We start from the raw sequence: 18,412 nt of genomic DNA, 5'->3' as shown, positions 1-18,412 counted from the left end.
AGATTTTTGCTTGGTGGACAATAAAATGGGGAATTTCTAAGAGACTTATGGGCTGAGCCATGTGTAGTGATCAGAATATTACAGCCATCCAGACACACAAGCATCTTGGTAGCGGAATTTGCCTGCTAAACACCACTCACATTTTCTTCAGAAAATATAAAAATCTAGCCAGTCCTGACGTCATTACCAATATGCTGTGAACCCTAACCAGCTCATTTCAGGATGTTGAGAGGCACTATGGGGCAATTAGTCAAGGATGAGGAGAGCTGTGTTTCAATCCTTGTGGTAGCATAGAGTTTCTGCTCCCTCTGAGGTGGTATAACATTTCCTCATAAATAATTGAACTAGGCTGCATGTTGGTGAGTCTCCTTAGTTCCCATTGCATTTATGTCTACAGGAACTCTGGGTCGGCAGGAGCAGCAACAACAACAAAAAAACCCATTATAAAACGGCTCAAAATTAGAATTTTGAAACTGGTTTCAGTGTCCAGTCAGAACGATGAGCCTAAGGGCCACCTCTCATGGAGAGCTCCAGGCTCTGACTTCAATGAAGACCTCTGCTTCAGACAGCGGTATTTTTAAGTCCCTTTCTCACAGCAGCAACAACATGGGGGGACGATTTGAAAGCATTGAGGAGATTAAAGGAGTTTCGAAACCCACACACCCTCCTCGAAGACCTGTACGTGCAGTCCGACCTGTCAGTGCTCTGAGCGCCAGCGGCTCCTTTCTGCAGATCAACCACCTGCAGGGAGAACTAGTGAGGAAGAGGAAGGTAGGTGCTGACATGATGGAGAACATTAGGGCAACTTCCTGTGGGCACATTCTGAACATTAGGATGTATTTCACTGAATCAATAGAATTCTGTATTTGAGGTTTGACTTACTCGAACATTGTGAAAGACAATTAGAAAATTAGTTTGTAATTAAATAAAATTTTAAATGCCAGTAAATGTACTTGGATTACCATGTTCAAGGATAATATTGTTGTCGTTTTTTTTTATTGAAGAGTTGAAATGAAAATTATGTCATTCTTTACTCACTGTCATGCCGTTCTCAGTTATTTTTCAATGTTGTTGTTTTGGACCTAACCCGACTTTCTTTGTACAAAAATGTTATATACATTTAAGATGTGTGCGTGTGTGTGTATATTTATTGTACATACAGTGTATACAGTATATATATACTATATATACATCCCCAAATTAGAAAAAATTGGGACAGTATGGAAAACGCAAATAAAAAAAAAAGAAGTGATTTCTAAATTTACTTTGACTTGTTTCACTGCAGACAATATGAACACAAAATATTTCATGTTTTGTCTGGTCAACTTCATGTCATTTGTAAATATGCATCCTTTCCTGTCATTCAGACCTGCAACACATTTAAAAAAAAGTTGGGACAGGAGCAATTTAGGGCTAGTAATGAGGTAAAATGGTTAAATAATGATGTGATTTGAAACAGGTGATGTCAACAGGTGATTGTAATTATGATTTGGTACAAAAGCAGCATCCAAGAAAGGTCTTATCCTTTAGGAGCAAAGATGGACAGAGGATCGCCAGTTTGCCAACAAATACGTGAGAAAATTATTGAAATGTTTAAAAACAATGTTCCTCAAAGAAAGATAGGAAGAGATTTGGATATTTCACATTCAACAGTGCATAACATAATTAAAAGATTCAAGGAATCTGGAGGAATTTCAGTGCGTAAAAGACAAGGGCGCAAGCCTAAGCTGAACAACCGTGATCTCCGATCCCTCAGGCGGCACTGCATCAAGAATCGTCATTCATCTATAAGCGATTTCACCACATGGGCTCAGGACTACTTTGGCAAACCTTTGTCAAGTACCACAATACGTAGTAACATCCACAAATGCCAGTTAAAACTGTATGTGCCAAAAGGAAGCCCTATGTTAACAGTGTCCAGAAGCGCCGTTGACTTCTCTGGGCTCGGAGGCATCTGGGATGGACCATCACACAGTGGAAACGTGTACTGTGGTCAGATTAATCAGTATTTCAGGTATTTTTTGGGAGGAATGGACACTGTGTGCTCCGGACCAAAGAAGAAAAGGATCATCCAGACTGTTACCAGCAACAAGTCCAAAAGCCAGGGTCTGTCATGGTATGGGGTTGTGTCAGTGCCCTTGGCAAAGGTAACTTGCACTTCTGTGAAGGCACCATTAATGCTGAAAAGTACATAGAGATTTTGGAGCATAATATGCTGCCTTCAAGAAGACATCTTTTCCAGGGACGTCCATGCATATTTCAACAAGACAATGCAAAACCACATTCTGCACACATTACAAAGTCCTGGCTGCGGAGGAAGAGGGTACGGGTACTTGACTGGCCTGCCTGCAGTCCCGACCTGTCTCCAATAGAGAATGTGTGGCGCATTTTGAAGCGCAAAATGCGACAACGAAGACCCCGTACTGTTGCCCACCTTAAGACTTGTTTGCAGGAAGAATGGGACAAAATTACACCTGAAACACTTCATCACTTGGTGTCTTCAGTCCCTTAACGTCTTTTAAGTGTTGTGAAAAGGAATGGCAACATTACAAAGTGGTAAATGCTTTACTGTCCCAACTTTTTTTCAAATGTGTTGCAGGTCTGAATGACAGGAAAGCGATGCATATTTACAAATGACATGAAGTTGACCAGACAAAACATGAAATATTTTGTGTTCATATTGTCTGCAATGAAATACAAGTCAAAGTAAATTTAGAAATCACTTCTTTTTTTTTATTTGCGTTTTCCATACTGTCCCAACTTTTTCTGATTTGGGGTTGTATATAGTAGGCCCACCCTTTGCAACTATAACAGCTTCAATGGGAAGATTTAAGATTTAAAAAGGTTTAAGAGTGTGTTTATGGGAATTTTTGACCATTCTTCTAGAAGCGCATTTGTGAGGTCAGGCATTGATGTTGGATGAGAAGGCCTGGCTCGCAGTCTCCACTCTAATTCATCCCAAAGGTGTTCTATCGGGTTGAGGTTGGTAACTACAGCAACTTAGCCACGAAATGGTTGGCCATGTAAAATCACATAGCGGGGTCAGTGCATGCTGAGGCACACAGTGCGCAGAAGTCGCCAACTTTCTGTAGACTCAATAGCTACAGACCTCCAAACTTTGTGTGGCCTTCAGATTAGCTCAAGAACAGTGTGTAGAGAGCTTCATTGAATGGGTTTCCATGGCCGAGCAGCTGTATCCAAGCCTTACATCACCAAGTGCAATGCAAAGCGTCGGATGCAGTGGTGTAAAGCACACCGTCACTGGACTCTAGAGCAGTGGAGACGTGTTCTCTGGAGTGTCGAATCACGCTTCTCTGTCTGGCAATCTGATGGACGAGTCTGGGTTTTGCGGTTGCCAGGAGAACGGTACTTGCCTGACTGCATTGTGCCAAGTGTAAAGTTTGGTGGAGGGGGGATTATGGTGTGTGGTTGTTTTTCAGGGGGTTTGGCTTGGCCCCTTAGTACCAGTGAAAGGAGTATACCAAAGCATTTTGGAAATTTCATGCTGAGTGAGTTTGGTGTGGAGGAACTTGACTGGCCTGCACAGAGTCCAGACCTTAACCCGATAGAACCCCTTTAGGATGAATTAGAGCGGAGACTGCGAGCCAGGTCTTCTCGTCCAACATCAGTGCCTGACCTCACAAATGCGCTTCTAGAAGAATGGTCAAATTCCCATAAACACACTCCAAAACCTTGTGGAAAGCCTTCCCAGAAGAGTTGAAGCTGTTATAGCTGCAAAGGGTGGGCCAACTGCATATTAAACCCTACAGATTAAGAATGGGATGTCATTGAAGTTCATGTGCATGTAAAGGCAGACGTCCCAAAACTTATAGTTATAAATGAGTTATAATTAGAGTTAAAAAGATAAGTATTTGAAACATTCTTCATCAGTATACTTTGTGTCTTGGATGCCTAGTGACCCTCATTGTCACTGTATCTGTGTTCAGGAATGCGAGGACCTGAAAAAGGAGAACAAGTATCTGTCTAACGAAATTCACATGGAAAGGATCATGATGAGAACTGAGAGTGAGCTCACCATGAGAAACCTGCGCAATCTCAACCAGGAACTCCAGGCCCAAGTTAAAGAGGTGTACACATTACACATCTAGAACAATAGAAGAACAAGAAAGGGGAAAAAATACAAATAAAATCATGACTCTGTCCTTTCTTTCCTTTGTTCTAATAAGCTGAAACAGAAGCTCCATCTCAGCCAGCAGAGGGCGACACTGTGTTCCAGGGCAGCTGAGGATGCTGATAGAGCACGAGCAGAGGCAGACAAGAGCAGGGCCCTGGCGGAGACCCGAGCACTAGACAGCAGGCATGAAAAAGATTTTGCACTAGCTGACAAAACACGGCTCTGCGAAGACCTACAACTGCTGAAGAAAGAGGTACACATACAATATCATGCAAATATACACACAGGATGTAAAATAACGCTATGGCTCCACTGAATTCATTTGCGCACTATCATCCATAGCACAATGATGTCCAGCTACTTTTAGCACAGGCTGAAAAGAATTACTTTGAGACCAAGCTTAAACTAGACAGGGCGTCAGGAGAAAAGCATGCTCTCCTGGAGGAGAACAGAATACTGGAAGATGAGAGGAACACGTTACGACACAAACTGAAAGGACTGACTGAGGAGAATGTGAAGATAATGGAAAAGTAAGCTCACAAGCATTCAGCAACGCCATTTATCTTTGGTAATATAAGCAAAAGATCCTGCCTGGCTTGCCAGAATTCAGGCCATTATAATGCAATAAAAGCTAAATAGGAGTGGCTCATGATGCTGTCATTCTCACTGTCATCCTCCCCCTCCGTAGGGAGGTGAACTCCAGACGCAGAGCTTTGGTTGCGGAAGAGCAGAGTGAGAGGGCCAATAAAGCCCAGCAGGAAGCTGAGCAGGAAAGACATTTAGCGGAGCAGGAGAGGCAGGATCGCACCAGGGAGTGTCTCAGCTGGAGAGAGAAACACCAGGCCCTGGCAGAAGTCATCAGAGCCCAGGAAGAGCTTAAGTCTCTGAGGCAGACCAAAGCAGTAAGTCCTGTTGATTGTTGGGTCAGCCATGAAAAGAGCTCATTGTGTGTCCAGCATGAATATATGAGTAAACACAGAATTTTGCGTCTCGTTTTATTATTTTTTACTTGTCTTAAAATAGGCTTTTTTTCTGTTCACAACAAATATCCAGTAAAATATAATATATACCGATCAGGCATAAGTAAAGTGACACTGATTATCTCTTCATCACAGCACCAGTTAGTGGGTGGAATATACAGGTGCTGGTCATATAATTAGAATATCATCAAAAAGTTGATTTATTTCACTATTTCCATTCAAAAAGTACTTGTATATTATATTAATTCATTACACACAGACTGATATATTTCAAATGTTTATTTATTTTAATTTTGATTAAAGGAAAATCCCAAATTCAGTATCTCAGAAAATTAGAAAATTACTTAAGACCAATACAAAGAAAGGATTTTTAGAAATCTTGAATCTTGAAATCTTGGCCAACTGAAAAGTATGAACATTGAAAAGTATGAGCATTTACAGCACTCAATACTTAGTTGGGGCTCCTTTTGCCTGAATTACTGCAGCAATGCAGCGTGGCATGGAGTCGATCAGTCTGTGGCACTGCTCAGGTTATATGAGAGCCCAGGTTGCTCTGATTGTGGCCTTCAGCTCTTCTGCATTGTTGGGTCTGGCATATCGCATCTTCTCCTTCACAATACCCCATAGATTTTCAATGGGGTTAAGGTCAGGCGAGTTTGCTGGCCAATTAAGAACAGGGATACCATGGTCCTTAAACCAGATACTGGTTGCTTTGGCACTGTGTGCAGGTGCCAAGTCCTGTTGGAAAATTAAATCTGCATCTCCATAAAGTTGGTCAGCAGCAGGAAGCATGAAGTGCTCTAAAACTTCCTGGTATACAGCTGCGTTGACCTTGGACCTCAGAAAACACAGTGGACAACACCAGCAGATGACATGGCACCCCAAACCATCACTGACTGTGGAAACTTTACACTGGACCTCAAGCAACGTGGATTGTGTGCCTCTCCTCTCTTCCTCCAGACTCTGGGACCCTGATTTCCAAAGGAAATTTAAAATTTACTTTTCATCAGAGAACATAACTTTGGACCACTCAGCAGCAGTCCAGTCTTTTTTGTCTTTAGCCCAGGCGAGATGCTTCTGACGCTGTCTGTTGTTCAAGAGTGGCTTGACATAAGGAATGCGACAGCTGAAACTCATGTCTTGCATACGTCTGTGTGTAGTGGTTCTTGAAGCACTGACTCCTCCATGCTGACCCCTGTCCACCGCCGAAAGCATCAACAGTGGGAAAGTGAGCATCACAACTGTACCATGGACCAATGGAAGAAGGTGGTCTGGTCTGATGAATCATATTTTCTTTTACATCACGTGGATGGTCAGGTGCGTGTGTGTCGTTTACCTGGGGAACACATAGCACCAGGATGCACTATGGGAAGAAGGCAAGCCAGCGGAGGCAGTGTGATGCTTTGGGCACTGTTCTGCTGGGAAACCTTGGGTCCTGCCATCCATGTGGATGTTACTTTGACACGTACCACTGACCTAAGCATTGTTGCAGACCATGTACACCCTTTCATGGAAACGGTATTCTCTGGTGGCTGTGGCCTCTTTCAGCAGGATAATGCGCCCAGACACAAAGCAAAAATGGTTCAGGAATGTTGATTTGGCCTCTAAATTCACCAGATCTCAATCCAATCGAGCATCTGTGGTATGCAAAACAAGTTCGATCCATGGAGGCCCCACCTCGCAAGTTAAGGACTTAAAGGATCTGCTGCTAACATCTTGGTGCCAGATACTACAGCACACCTTCAGGGGTCTAGTGGAGTCCATGCCTCGACGGGTCAGGGCAGTTTTGGCAGCAAAAGGGGGACCAACACAATATTAGGATGGTGGTCATAATGTTATGCCTGATCGGTGTATATAGCAAAAACAGTCAAATATTTTAGACATTTTTATGCTCAGAATTATTGGCACAATTTCATATTTACATGTTTTAGCACACCAGAGTGACTAGGGCTGGATAATTTCATGTTCCATTTCCAAATATTATTATGAGCCCCATCTCTACATGATTCACATAAATGACATTGATTCAAAACGGTGAATTTTGCCAAAAAGCAAGTCGTTTGCAGTTATGATATATACATACGAATTATCTCTGAAGGATCATGTGATATTGGAATGGTGAAAATTGTAATTTTAAAATGTATTTAAATGGAAAACAATTAGCGTTACCACCATTTTCTAACCCAATATTAATTATAATAAATGCAATAACCTTAACGTAAAAAAAGTCAATACACATAATCGTCACTGATATTTCACCGAGATTCTTTTATGGCACTAACACATACTTGCATCTCTCTTCAGTGTCAAGCTAATATTAAGAGCTACGTCCTGTGTATGACTGAAAGTGACCAGAGGGTTAAGATCCTAAAAAATCAAGATGGCACACCAAAGAACTTCACGGTAAAGTTTCTCTTTTCAGCACATTAATTTTGTTCCCAAATGGCATTAAACAATATGTACCCAACAGGAAGGAGACCCTGTGTTTATCTCCACACCTGACCTCAACAGTGAGGATTCAGAAAGGAGGTCAGGGAGGTAGGCCTTTTTTTTTTTTTTTTTCTTCTTACCAATGCTTAACTAAGACAAATAATTGGCTCAAATTAATTGGTCTCAATTCTTCAGCAGAACAATGTACAGGGTCGAAGCACCTCGAGTTGGAAGAGAGACGGGCCCATCCCACTTCAGTGAGCTGTCACCAATGGCAGACTCCCACAATTCTGGATTTTCAAGGAGAAACAGGAAAGTGGAATATTTCTGGATCCCCACTGACGAGGAATAATTGCACTTAAAACACTTAAGCTGATCAAGTTTTTCCTTTATTGTAAATTCAGCAATAGTGGTGATGAATACAGCACTAAACAGCCTTACAATGACATGATCATAAGCCATTTCATTTGACAATTGAATTGCAGTTAACATGTTGGCAAAATGTAAGTTTAACAAGATTAACTGTCAAATACAATTAAACACCTGTCAATAAAAGGTTGTTTTGAGAACCCCCTTATTGACAAGGGCAAAAGCATTTCCCCTTAAATGGGCATCAAGGATTTTCGTTTACGTTTAATGGCCAATTAAAAGGCAGGTTAAAATAATCCACCAGATTGAGGTTTAAGATTGGAATAATTTGCAGCAGATCAGAGGGACCTGAAGGGTAAAATTACTACTGCCATTAGACAGAGAACATCTCAGTTACCTTGTCAGAACAAACTGCAGACGACATTAAAGTAGTAAGGCTGGGGCAGAAGAGGCGTTACGTTGACCCTAGTAGCTCGACATCTGAATCTTCAATGGAAAGCACTTCAACTCTACTGCAAGCCGAGATATTAGGTAGTGTGTTGTGCAAAACTCAACGACTATGCAGTTGTTCTGGATCTTAATTCAAGACGAAAACTTTAGACATATTAGAAGCCTGCTCTAAATAACGCTGATTCAGTAGGAGGTAGAAGTGGAAACTGCTAAAAAGTTAGTGACTAGTTTTAGATGTTTAAATCATGCACGAGGGTTGAAGGATATTGCAACCGACCCAGAATAACACTAAAAGTGTCTACAGCGTAACCCATGAAGGCCATTCAACTGGGATCTCATGATTCATTTTAATCAATCCCCCAGACAGACGGCAAACACATTGGTTTTAAATAGTGACAGCTTCACTTCCGCTGAGACACTGAAAGGTTTCCTGTCCTGTGTCTTGTGAAACAAAAACACAGGATTAAACCAGGCAGAACATGTAAGGTAGATTTGACTAACACTTTCTACTGAAACAGCATAGTGGTTGATTTATCATCTACAAATAAAACCGATAACAAGCCAGACATTGGTTAGGATACAAGCAAACAGATGTTACGATAGTAATACCAATATGTCTTTCGTTTAATTCATGAGCCTAGCAGCAGTGTAATATAGCAGGCTGAGTGTGAGCTACCGCAAAGTGTGTGGGAACCAAAGAGAAGACAGCAAGTCATGTAGCAGGAAATTAATATGTACTATGAGGATTAGTCCCTCCTCAGTCGGCTTCCTCCTCTGACTCCTCCTCCTCAGCTGTCTCAAGCCAAGTCAGCCACTGGTTCACCTGAAAAGAAAAAGATCTGTCAATGTCCATGCTTGTACAGTTTGAGAACACTAGAGTTTGCAGAAGTTAAATAATCACCTGGAATAAGGCTTTTCCTTTCCCGGGAAATTCTTGGGAAATGTCTTCTTTCCATGCGAGGAAAGCTTCCTCCTCAATGATCTCCATGTCATAAAAGTTGACAAAGTAGCGAAGCAACAAACCTAAATTGCAATAAAATAAAATATAGCCTTAAACCTCAAATAAAAATCGGTCATGGTTTTATTGATGATAACAGGGACAGAATGTTACAATCCGAGTTATTTCTGTACCTTTTGGGAAAGCGTTGGCATTGCAGTGCACCTGCAGGGCATACAGGGCGCTGACCTGCAGGTCAGTGTGATCGTGGAGGAACTTCTGCAGGACTGGCTTGAAGGAGAGTAATAGTTGCTTCTCCTGGTCAAGCTGCTCTTTAGAAGGGGAGGACAGTAGCTCGTCATCTTCGGTCACACCAAGCTCGGCAAAGAAGTACTGCAGGAAACTGTTAAATGGAAAAACAGCAAGGCTTGTTAACAACGACAATTATAACAAAATCTGAGTCTTTCATATACGCTCATGTATGTGATGCAGACACATTGGGCTCTACCTGGTCATGAGTATGTTGACAAAGCCCTTGTCTGTGTGGAGTTTGGGAGAAATATTGTCTTTGATCCACTTGTAGATGGTCTGAGGGGAGGGGTCTGCCTGGATTTGCTTCAGCAGTTCCTTTTCCAGTTTCAGCAAGGGGAAGAGGAAACTCAAACCTTTCCCCTCGAGAACTTCCAGCATACGGTCTTTATTCTGGTCAATTTCTGAGAAACAAAATTCTAGTTAAAAGACTATGTAATCCAAATCAATCCCATTTAATAGGAAAATATCTAACAAAAAGAGAAAAGTACATTTCAGAGAGGACTTCGAAGTGTAGGAGGGAGACTTACCAGGAAGCATCTTCTGCATGCTGACCTTGCTCTGCTGGAACAGATCTGTGAGCCACTCACGGTCCTTGAGCTTGGAAGCTTGCTGCAGGCACAGCAGGAAAAGAGGAAAGTGGTTGCCATTCTCCAGTGGATGAGCCAGTTCTGCTACACTGACCAACTCCGCGATGATGGCTCGTGCTGCAAACTGGGCTAGGTATGACTTTACCAGAGGAATGTCCACCTCGATCTTAGGGCACTGATCCAAGACATTCAGCAGAGCCTAATGACAAAGCACAATTATCAGAATTAGCTAAAATGCAACTATTATTGGAATGAGATGCTAAATGCAAACCTTTTGATTGCTTAAGAAAAAAAAAGCAAGGTAACTTACACACATGAAGTTTTCCCCAGTGATGAAGCCCTCTGTACGCAGTGTATTGATAAGAGTGCTAGCCTGTTCTCGGTCTTCATCAGTCCTCTCCAGAGAACAGAGGACGATCTTACTTAACATCTCTGGCAGAAAATGTTTGGGAGCTTTCATCTCCCTCACACCACTGACGGCATCCTCCATGTTCTTACTGTTCAGATACTCAGTCACAATGTTCTCCTGTTGTTAAAATCAGTAAACCATTAGAAACTCTAACAAACGGGAATGAAAACGCTTTGAACACAAGAGCAGTACAACAAACAAAGATACCCACAGTCATTTTCAGCAGTTCTTCCTTAGCAGGAGGTGGTTTCTTAATAGTCTTCTGAGGTTTCTCCTGGATAAGAGGTGGGTTGGTTTTCAGACCAAGTTGAGGAGGCTAAAAAGAACACATGAAAGATGAGCAACATACGGCAAGATAAGACAAAAAAAACAACAATTAATTGCTCCCATATGTAATCAGTTGTCAAAAATAGAACAAGTTCAGCTAAGCTTAGAGAGATTCATACTTGTCCAAGAGGTGGAGTCTGTGTCCGTGGAGGCTGAGCACTGGGAGGAATCATGGTGGGAATTTGGGGCTGCAGTTTTGGCACTTGGTTTTTATTCAAAAGGAAGGACTGAGCAGGTCGAAGGCTGATCTGTAAGAATGGATCATTGAAAAACAAACATTGTTAGGTTAATTTCAAACAATAAAAATGTTTAAGACCAATGTGCCAATTCACACCCTCATATCTCATAATCGCAGTCAGCGGACTGGATAGCAGTTTAAGAATGAGGGATAGGAGAGAGGCAGCATAAGGAGGAGATGAAGAAAAAGGAAGAAACAGATCAGACAAAGACAGAAAAACTACCATCCAGTTGATTCCCTCAGAATAACGCGTCTTTTTATAATCACAGGGTGCAAGATGTTTAGGTTTTACTCAGTATTTAGGCGTCACTGGTTTACCTCATCTGCATTGAGCTGCCCCTTCTTGAAGCGTGGAGGCATGTCTTTAGATTGAGCTTGCTGCTGGTTCGAATGGTTCTGGTTTTGATTGTGAAAATGCTGATTCTGTCCCCAAGGACATACAATTATTTAGCAATCTCAAACTGCTTTGAAATAGGCAAATTAATGTAGCTAGTGCTGAAAAAAAAATGTTTATGCTTACCTGGTTAGATTTGATGAAAGGCTTCATACCCAAGTCATACTGTGACTGTGGTTGGGAGGTCATGTGTCCACTGTGGCCATTAAAAAGAGGATTTGTACGATGACGTCCTAGGGTGGGGGAAAATCTGTCCTGGATCACACCTGGACCAGTCCCTATGCCAATACCTGCACATAGAAATGCAGTTAAAATCAAGACATGGTACATTTATCAAGAGACAGCTGATAAATGCAATGCACAGGTTCTCACCTGGAATCTGACCAAACATATCGGCTAATCCCCCGAGAGTTTCTCTATCCAGTTTCATCCTGTTCGGCATGAAGGGACCTTCTAGGAAGAAGTCCATTCTCATTCCCTGGTTCATGGGTGGAATGAAAACACCCAAATCCTTCACAAAGGGAAAGATCAAATAAATCTAGTAACCAACACTATATAAACTTACATCAGATTATAACAGCAGTCAATGATTCCTTAACAGCCTAAATATAATGACTGCAAATGAAAATCTGTCACTGACTCACCTTCACTGCATCTTGACGAATCTGGTTAATCGTCTTTGGTCCGTTGTCGATGAAAGCTTTGCGAGGAACCCAATTGTTCTCTCTCAGCTCCACAGTGTCCTGCAGTAGGAAACGAATCCTTGCAGGCAAATCCTTGTTGTTCATTAAGGATCGCATACGGCCAAAGTACTGATCCATTAAAGACTGTAGGAAAGGGAACAATAAATGAGGGAGTATTGCAATCATGCTACTCAATGGCTGTATCATCCTCGTAAAACTGCTTCAGAAAAATTTTCCATCTCAGTCCAAGATGTTTTTTTCATTAAAACAAAAGGTTCTTCATAACTCCTTCCAAAAAGTCACAATCCCATTATTTCACTTTGTCATAGTCTGGCTCTTTCAAATACAAAGCTAATTTCAAGAAATAATACATTTTAGGAACAAGGTGAAATTAAGTAGTCAATTTTAGAAAGAGCAGGAGCCTGCAACACATTGGTTGAAAGTCATCCTTTACAAAATCACCAACACCCTAAAAATCAACCCTTAATACCTACACATGAGCATTAAAATCATATTTCTTGGTGAAAAAGACATTTAATGGATATAATTGTGGACTTTAAAGTTAAACCTTTACTTATAAAAACAAGATCTTTAAAAATAGTAAAAACCTGAAAGACATTAAATTGGGGTTTCAATTAATCGGTCAATCCCCTTTCCCACTGGTGAAGAATAGGGACCCTTAAAAATTCTTGGGCCAGGTGTTACCTTGGCTTTTTCATGGTCGAGTCTGGGCCCCACAGTCCTCATTATCTGACAGAGACACTCCAGATCCTCTCCCATGTCCTTGAGCTGAACCCTCTTTTTTTTCTCCAAAAGCTACAGAAAGCGTAGAGAATGATTAATCAAAATCACTGACTCGTCGTCATTAATTAAAGCACAAAATGGGGTGGAACTAAATGTTGAGCAAAAATTAAGTGGGATACGCACTGTTTTGATGCACTTATGAAGGATAGATTCATGGATGAGGTCAAGTTTTCCGAGTTCTCCGATGAATTTGATATTGCCAAGCATCTTGATCTTGGCAATGGCACGCTGCTCCTCCTCTTCAGAGGTGAGAGGGTTGTCTTGTTTGTCATAGACTAAAGGCAAAGACAGATCTGAATATTAGAAACTTGTCACAGAGCATATTGCCTTGCAATAAAACAAAACAACTAGGATATGAAGGGGGAAAAAAAGGTGACTCACTGTCAACATTTTTGGCGCGGTTCTCAAATTCATCTTGAAGCTTGGAAATTAGAAGTCTTCTGAAAGTCTGCAGACAAATATACAGTAATGAAAATAAATATGGTGCACAATGAGAAAAAACTAAAGGGGCAATTAGCTTGGTAACCAATTATTGGTTTGGAAATTTAAGAAACACAGATATGACATTCAGGTACTTACTGTGCTCTGCTTTTGTGATGACTGGATTTCAGGTGTTGGGCCATCAAAGTTGGGTGCATCCTCTGCCAAACGCAGACATAGCTGAGCATAGAGTGAGCTGTATTTGGGCTCTTCTAGGGCTTTGTCTACGATCTACAGGAAACAACAGAATTAATATGTAGTTACAGGCATTTCAATAATGCATGGTATGTATAGCTATATTTATAGGTTTATTATTTCATTGTGTACCATCACTTAGTCAATATGGTTTTTGAGTTTCAAATGCATATGCACTGCTCTGTTGTTGCTTTAAAGACCTTAAAAATGTAAGATTCAGCATTAAAACATTCCTGAGAAAGTTCTCTTTAGGAGTGAAAGTAATCTGGCTTTTAACTAATATCCGAGCAACTTTCAACTTCAAATGCAGTTGTTCTAAACTTTGCATTTAAAGGGTTAGATCACCAAAAAGCTAATTCTGTCATTGATTACTCAACCCTCAAGTCATTCCAAACCCATAAGACTTTCATTCATTTTCAGAACACAATTTGTTTTTGTTGAATCTGAGAGCTTTACATCCCCCCATAGAGAGTTATCCAAACTGACACTTCAAATTTTATAGAGAGATTGTAAAATAAATTTATATGAACCAAGCAGTTTAGTCCAAAATTTCCTTGGGACAAGATTGCTTTATATGATGAACAGACTGGATTTAGGCTTTATTCATATTTGTGTTCCAAAGATGAACGAAAGTCTTGCGGGTTAGGAACGACATAAGTGTGATTAATGAAATAGTTTTAATACCCTTTAAAAAGAACACGTCGACTTTGGGACTTTAGCTTATTCACTGTAAAGGCGCTGCATAATAACACTGCGCCGCTGCACCCATGGTATGGCAGCAAAGTTCCTTGATCATTAGCAGGAACTTTCCCCAGGAACTGGGAACTTTGGGGTGGTACCGAGTGTGTTTCGATCGCAGGAACCAGGGTCTAAATGAAGTTCCGGGTAAATATTTCCCCCTCCAAACGGCCCTGCTCGCGAGGTAGCACTTTTTCAAAGTTCAGGAACTTTTGGGGGTGGGACTTGGGCGCTGAACATGCTGATTGGTTGAGCTCACGCAGCATTATATTTCAACCGGCATTTTTAAAAGTCTTGCAAGGTTCGTTCTGCGTTCAGTAAATATAACTAGCAAAAGCAGCGCTGCTTGCATCTCCTCCATACTTGTTATTGTTGCAGACAGTATTGCACATAAATGACTACTGTCCGTCGCTGACTGGGAGGAATAGTCGCGCGCAGTCCTACGTATCTGGACTATTTGCCGAATCTTCACGGTACTTTAGACCGCGATGAAAACGCACAGAGTAGCAGATCTGGGGGGGGGGGGCTCCTGGTACAAATTGTTCCGGGTAATTTCGGTGGAAACGGGGCTTTATTGAGCAGTAGGCTAGATGGAGCCGTTTACCTCCAGTCTTTGTGCTAAGCTAGGCTAGCGGTGGGTGCATCAGACAGAGTTATGGCACGCACGGAGATGAGGATGGCATGTATGGACTTATCTAACTCTGGGGATACGGTGAATAAGCTAAAGTCCCATAAAGTTGCTGTGTTCCTTTAAGCGATCCTGAAAAAGTCACGATTCCACAAAAATATTAAACAGCACAAAAGTGTTAACATCAACAAAATATAAAATTAAGTGTATTAGAATGATTTATAAAGAATCATGCGTCACTAAAGACTGGAGTAATGATTCTGAAAATTCAGCTTTGCCATAATTAATTAATTAATTAACTATAATTACACATGCCAAGAATAATTACATTAAAATAGAAGAGTCATTTTAAATTATAATATTAAAACAATTTTAAAGGTAGTGTAAATTGACCTATATTTTGGCCATTCTATATATAGATCAACACTATGTCAAACTGATTTGAATTCATGAACACCATTCTTCAACACCATTATGAAGCCAGATGAAAAAGATAAAACAGTAGGTAATCAATCTATACTGTTAAAATGACGCAAAAGCATCTTACCAGCAAGATGACTCCTTTGAGGACGAGTTTAGAGTCTACGCCCACATTGAGAAGCTCAAGGCATAGCTTGTCAAACTTTTCAGGGGTCAGCTTATTAAGTATGCTGAAAGAGAAAAGCAAAGAATAAACATCTTGTACCAGTTAAAACAAAGGCCACAGTTTACCACATGTAAAGAGTCGTGCTTATCTGAGCTAGAGCGCATCAGCTGACACAACCACAAAAACATGCTCAAAAGGCCCAGAGCACAAAGAACAAAAGAGCTCAAAACAGAGGCTTCTTTAAGCTTATCATCACTGCTGAAGTGAATATTCATGCTCCTTAAGGACACTCACCCTCTCACTTTCCTAAATATTGCATCGTGATGTTCTTTTTCATTGGAGGAGTTGACATCTCGTCTAGTGCTTCGTGAAGGAACCCATCTCTGAACGCTAGGCCCTGGGGTTTTCCCCAGGTACTCGCTAAAGAGAAACAAAGCAATTAGAACCTCAAAAGCATGTTACAAAGCTGGATGGTTCTGGACTTTAGCAAGGCATACCTGTTACCGACAGTCTTGGGATAGTGCTGATTTGCACCCCTACCTCCTCCTCCGCCCGAAGAAGCACTAGAACAAAAGCAATATTAGATTAGACAACTTCAAAAAGCTTTTTCACACAACAACCACCACAAACCCACACTTAACTGGCTTACACTTATCCAATTTGCTGTGGTGTGGAAACCATTTTAACCAGTTTAAATAGCAAAGCAGCAGAAAAAGGAACTAGTGGACCAGTTAATACACCTTATGACTTTTTATCTTTAACGTGATAAGGACCCCAATATCTGAGTGACTCTAGTCAGGACATTAAGACACCCATCTTGTTCAAAGACGATCAATTAATTCAATCTTCAATTCAAACATCCTTTTAAAAATTCAGGCAAATGCTTTACCCCTCTGTCATGAGTTAAGTTAAATCGACTGAACTGTCCACTTGCTCAAGGTGATTGGTGCGGCGTCAATGCAGATGCTCGGGTCTAAAACGCAACTGAACCAGTGTGCGATAGAGAGAAATGCCAGTCATTACACAATGTTCATAGTGTTTAATCTGAGAGTAGACCTATACATATCATTTTGACCTGAAAAGCTTCAACATTGGGAAATCCCATTGAAATTGGGTGCCTCAAAATTAAGCATTTGGCTGAATTATGTAAATATAGGATAAAAAGTCCCTGTATTGTTTAGCCTACAGCTAAGCTATATTTCTTCTATTGATGTTAAGAAAGACTGGTAGCAAAGGCCTGGCCAGTGCTTGATGTTTGATCTCACCTGAAACGAGAAGCACCCCCTTCTGCAATCACACTCTCCACTTTGGCGGCTTGACAACGAAGAATCTTCAAAAGAATAATAATCAAAGGGCGGGGTGGGAAAATCCGAACTGTGTGAGAGAAATATGAAATAGTCAAGGAAACATGAGAAAACACAACTAACAGGTTAAGAAATGATTGCGTATTACACGCACACTGGAGGTACTAGTCTGACTAGAGATTTCCTGATTTCCTCTTCCTTAAGAAGAAAAGGCCTAACGTTACATCAGAGATTGAGGTTTAAATATTAGCAAATAAATATTTTATAGTACGAATGTTAGGTCGGAAACAAATGTTTTTCCTGCTTTCATAACAAAAGAGGCGAGACCTTTAGCTTGCTAACACAGTAACAGAGGCAACAAAGAAAAAACCGCAAACTCGAAATAACGCCTTTCAGTTTTCATTATTTTGAAAGCATGAAAGATGGGCGAATCACTTAACAACAAAACGTACACAGATAACGTATAAGTTAACTCGGTTACTAACATTTCTTTTGCGTAATGACTAGCTTCTATGGTGTCTTTGGTCACGTGGCATTTTCCACGCTTCAGGACACGGAGAGAAGCCAAAATATACATATTAATGTATCTAACGAAAGACTGACACATATTTTAATATTTTATATTAACAGTAATGCAAACAAAAACGCTCTCAGGTGTTTGTTCTATAACGACGCCATTTTCTGCATTCACGCTCTCACAAGAGCAGCCATTTTAATTTACGTTATATACAAAAGAACCTACCTTTACTAAGGCAACCTCAGTTTTGATTTTGGTCTCGTTCTTCTAAAAGAGAAAAAAAGATGAATATAAAAAATAATAGATGTGTTTTGGGAGTATTGAGACGGTAACCGGTCAGTCACGATTGCAGCTCACAGTGGGTAACAAATGTTATGCGCGAGCCACCTCCTGGCTGACTGCTTGACGTCACACAGGAACTTGATTTGTATTCGTCAGGACTTCGTTGTCAGTATTTTTCCGTTATTAGCCACATACGGATAGATAGACAAAAAAAAAGAAAAGAAAACAAAGAAAAAGCTACGGATAGGTCTATTTTGGAATGGTCTCCTAAATATTCAGTTTTTTTTTTACTTGTGTAATTAATTTTAAAATCTTTGATCTGATTGTAAACAAAACGGTTGGTCATAAAACCATAATTTCTTTTCTGATTTTTTTGAGGAAGACAAAATGACTTCTGGATTCTTCGAAATATTGCATAATTAACTTGGAAGTCTTTAAATTGCACTCTTTCAAACGGGGTTTTTCGCACTGATGCCATAGAATCCGTGTTATTTTAGCATTGTATCGACTATTAATATTTTATATATATATTTGCTTTCTTTTTAATTTTAGTTAAAGTTTAGTAATTTTTATTTTTATTATGTCTAGCCTATATAGCTTTTAATAATTTTTATTCCAGTTTTATTT

General features: G+C 40.6%; 2 protein-coding genes across 5 annotated transcripts; one reads left to right on the top strand and one right to left on the bottom strand.

Moving 5' to 3' along the window:
* Window positions 1–498: 498 nt before the first annotated feature.
* On the top strand, window positions 499–8,104 carry LOC307131565 (uncharacterized protein; the record flags this gene model as incomplete). Its single annotated transcript, XM_079825278.1, has 8 exons — window positions 499–771; window positions 3,948–4,088; window positions 4,188–4,388; window positions 4,478–4,665; window positions 4,824–5,037; window positions 7,420–7,518; window positions 7,586–7,653; window positions 7,741–8,104. 8 exons carry the CDS (start codon window positions 499–501, stop codon window positions 7,895–7,897), a joined length of 1,341 nt encoding a protein of 446 aa, XP_079681404.1. The 3' UTR covers window positions 7,898–8,104.
* eif4g2b (eukaryotic translation initiation factor 4, gamma 2b) lies at window positions 7,684–17,944 on the bottom strand. 4 transcript variants are annotated; one of them, XM_079825769.1, is made up of 22 exons: window positions 17,861–17,942; window positions 17,729–17,770; window positions 16,948–17,056; window positions 16,180–16,245; window positions 15,977–16,102; window positions 15,644–15,746; window positions 13,635–13,766; window positions 13,437–13,503; window positions 13,179–13,330; window positions 12,957–13,067; window positions 12,213–12,395; window positions 11,941–12,079; window positions 11,695–11,858; window positions 11,493–11,597; window positions 11,056–11,184; window positions 10,821–10,925; window positions 10,511–10,726; window positions 10,141–10,399; window positions 9,810–10,014; window positions 9,496–9,704; window positions 9,266–9,387; window positions 7,684–9,187 (listed from the first exon to the last, which is right to left on the bottom strand). In XM_079825769.1, the coding sequence occupies exons 9-22, from the start codon at window positions 13,260–13,262 to the stop codon at window positions 9,122–9,124; spliced, it is 2,097 nt and encodes a 698-aa protein (XP_079681895.1). In that variant the 5' UTR covers window positions 13,263–13,330; window positions 13,437–13,503; window positions 13,635–13,766; window positions 15,644–15,746; window positions 15,977–16,102; window positions 16,180–16,245; window positions 16,948–17,056; window positions 17,729–17,770; window positions 17,861–17,942; the 3' UTR covers window positions 7,684–9,121. The 4 variants fall into 4 exon arrangements, with proteins under 4 accessions (XP_079681895.1, XP_079681897.1, XP_079681894.1 ...); XM_079825771.1 differs by lacking the exon at window positions 11,493–11,597 and having other exon boundaries at window positions 17,861–17,944; XM_079825768.1 differs by having other exon boundaries at window positions 17,729–17,930.
* Between the last annotated feature and the right edge of the window lie 468 nt (window positions 17,945–18,412).

The sequence above is a fragment of the Gobio gobio genome (genome assembly GCF_949357685.1).
Source record: "Gobio gobio genome assembly, chromosome: 9".
In the NCBI taxonomy this organism is placed as follows: domain Eukaryota; kingdom Metazoa; phylum Chordata; class Actinopteri; order Cypriniformes; family Gobionidae; genus Gobio; species Gobio gobio.
Note: the sequence above shows the minus strand (reverse complement) of the source record. Positions and strands in the feature narration are given on the sequence as shown.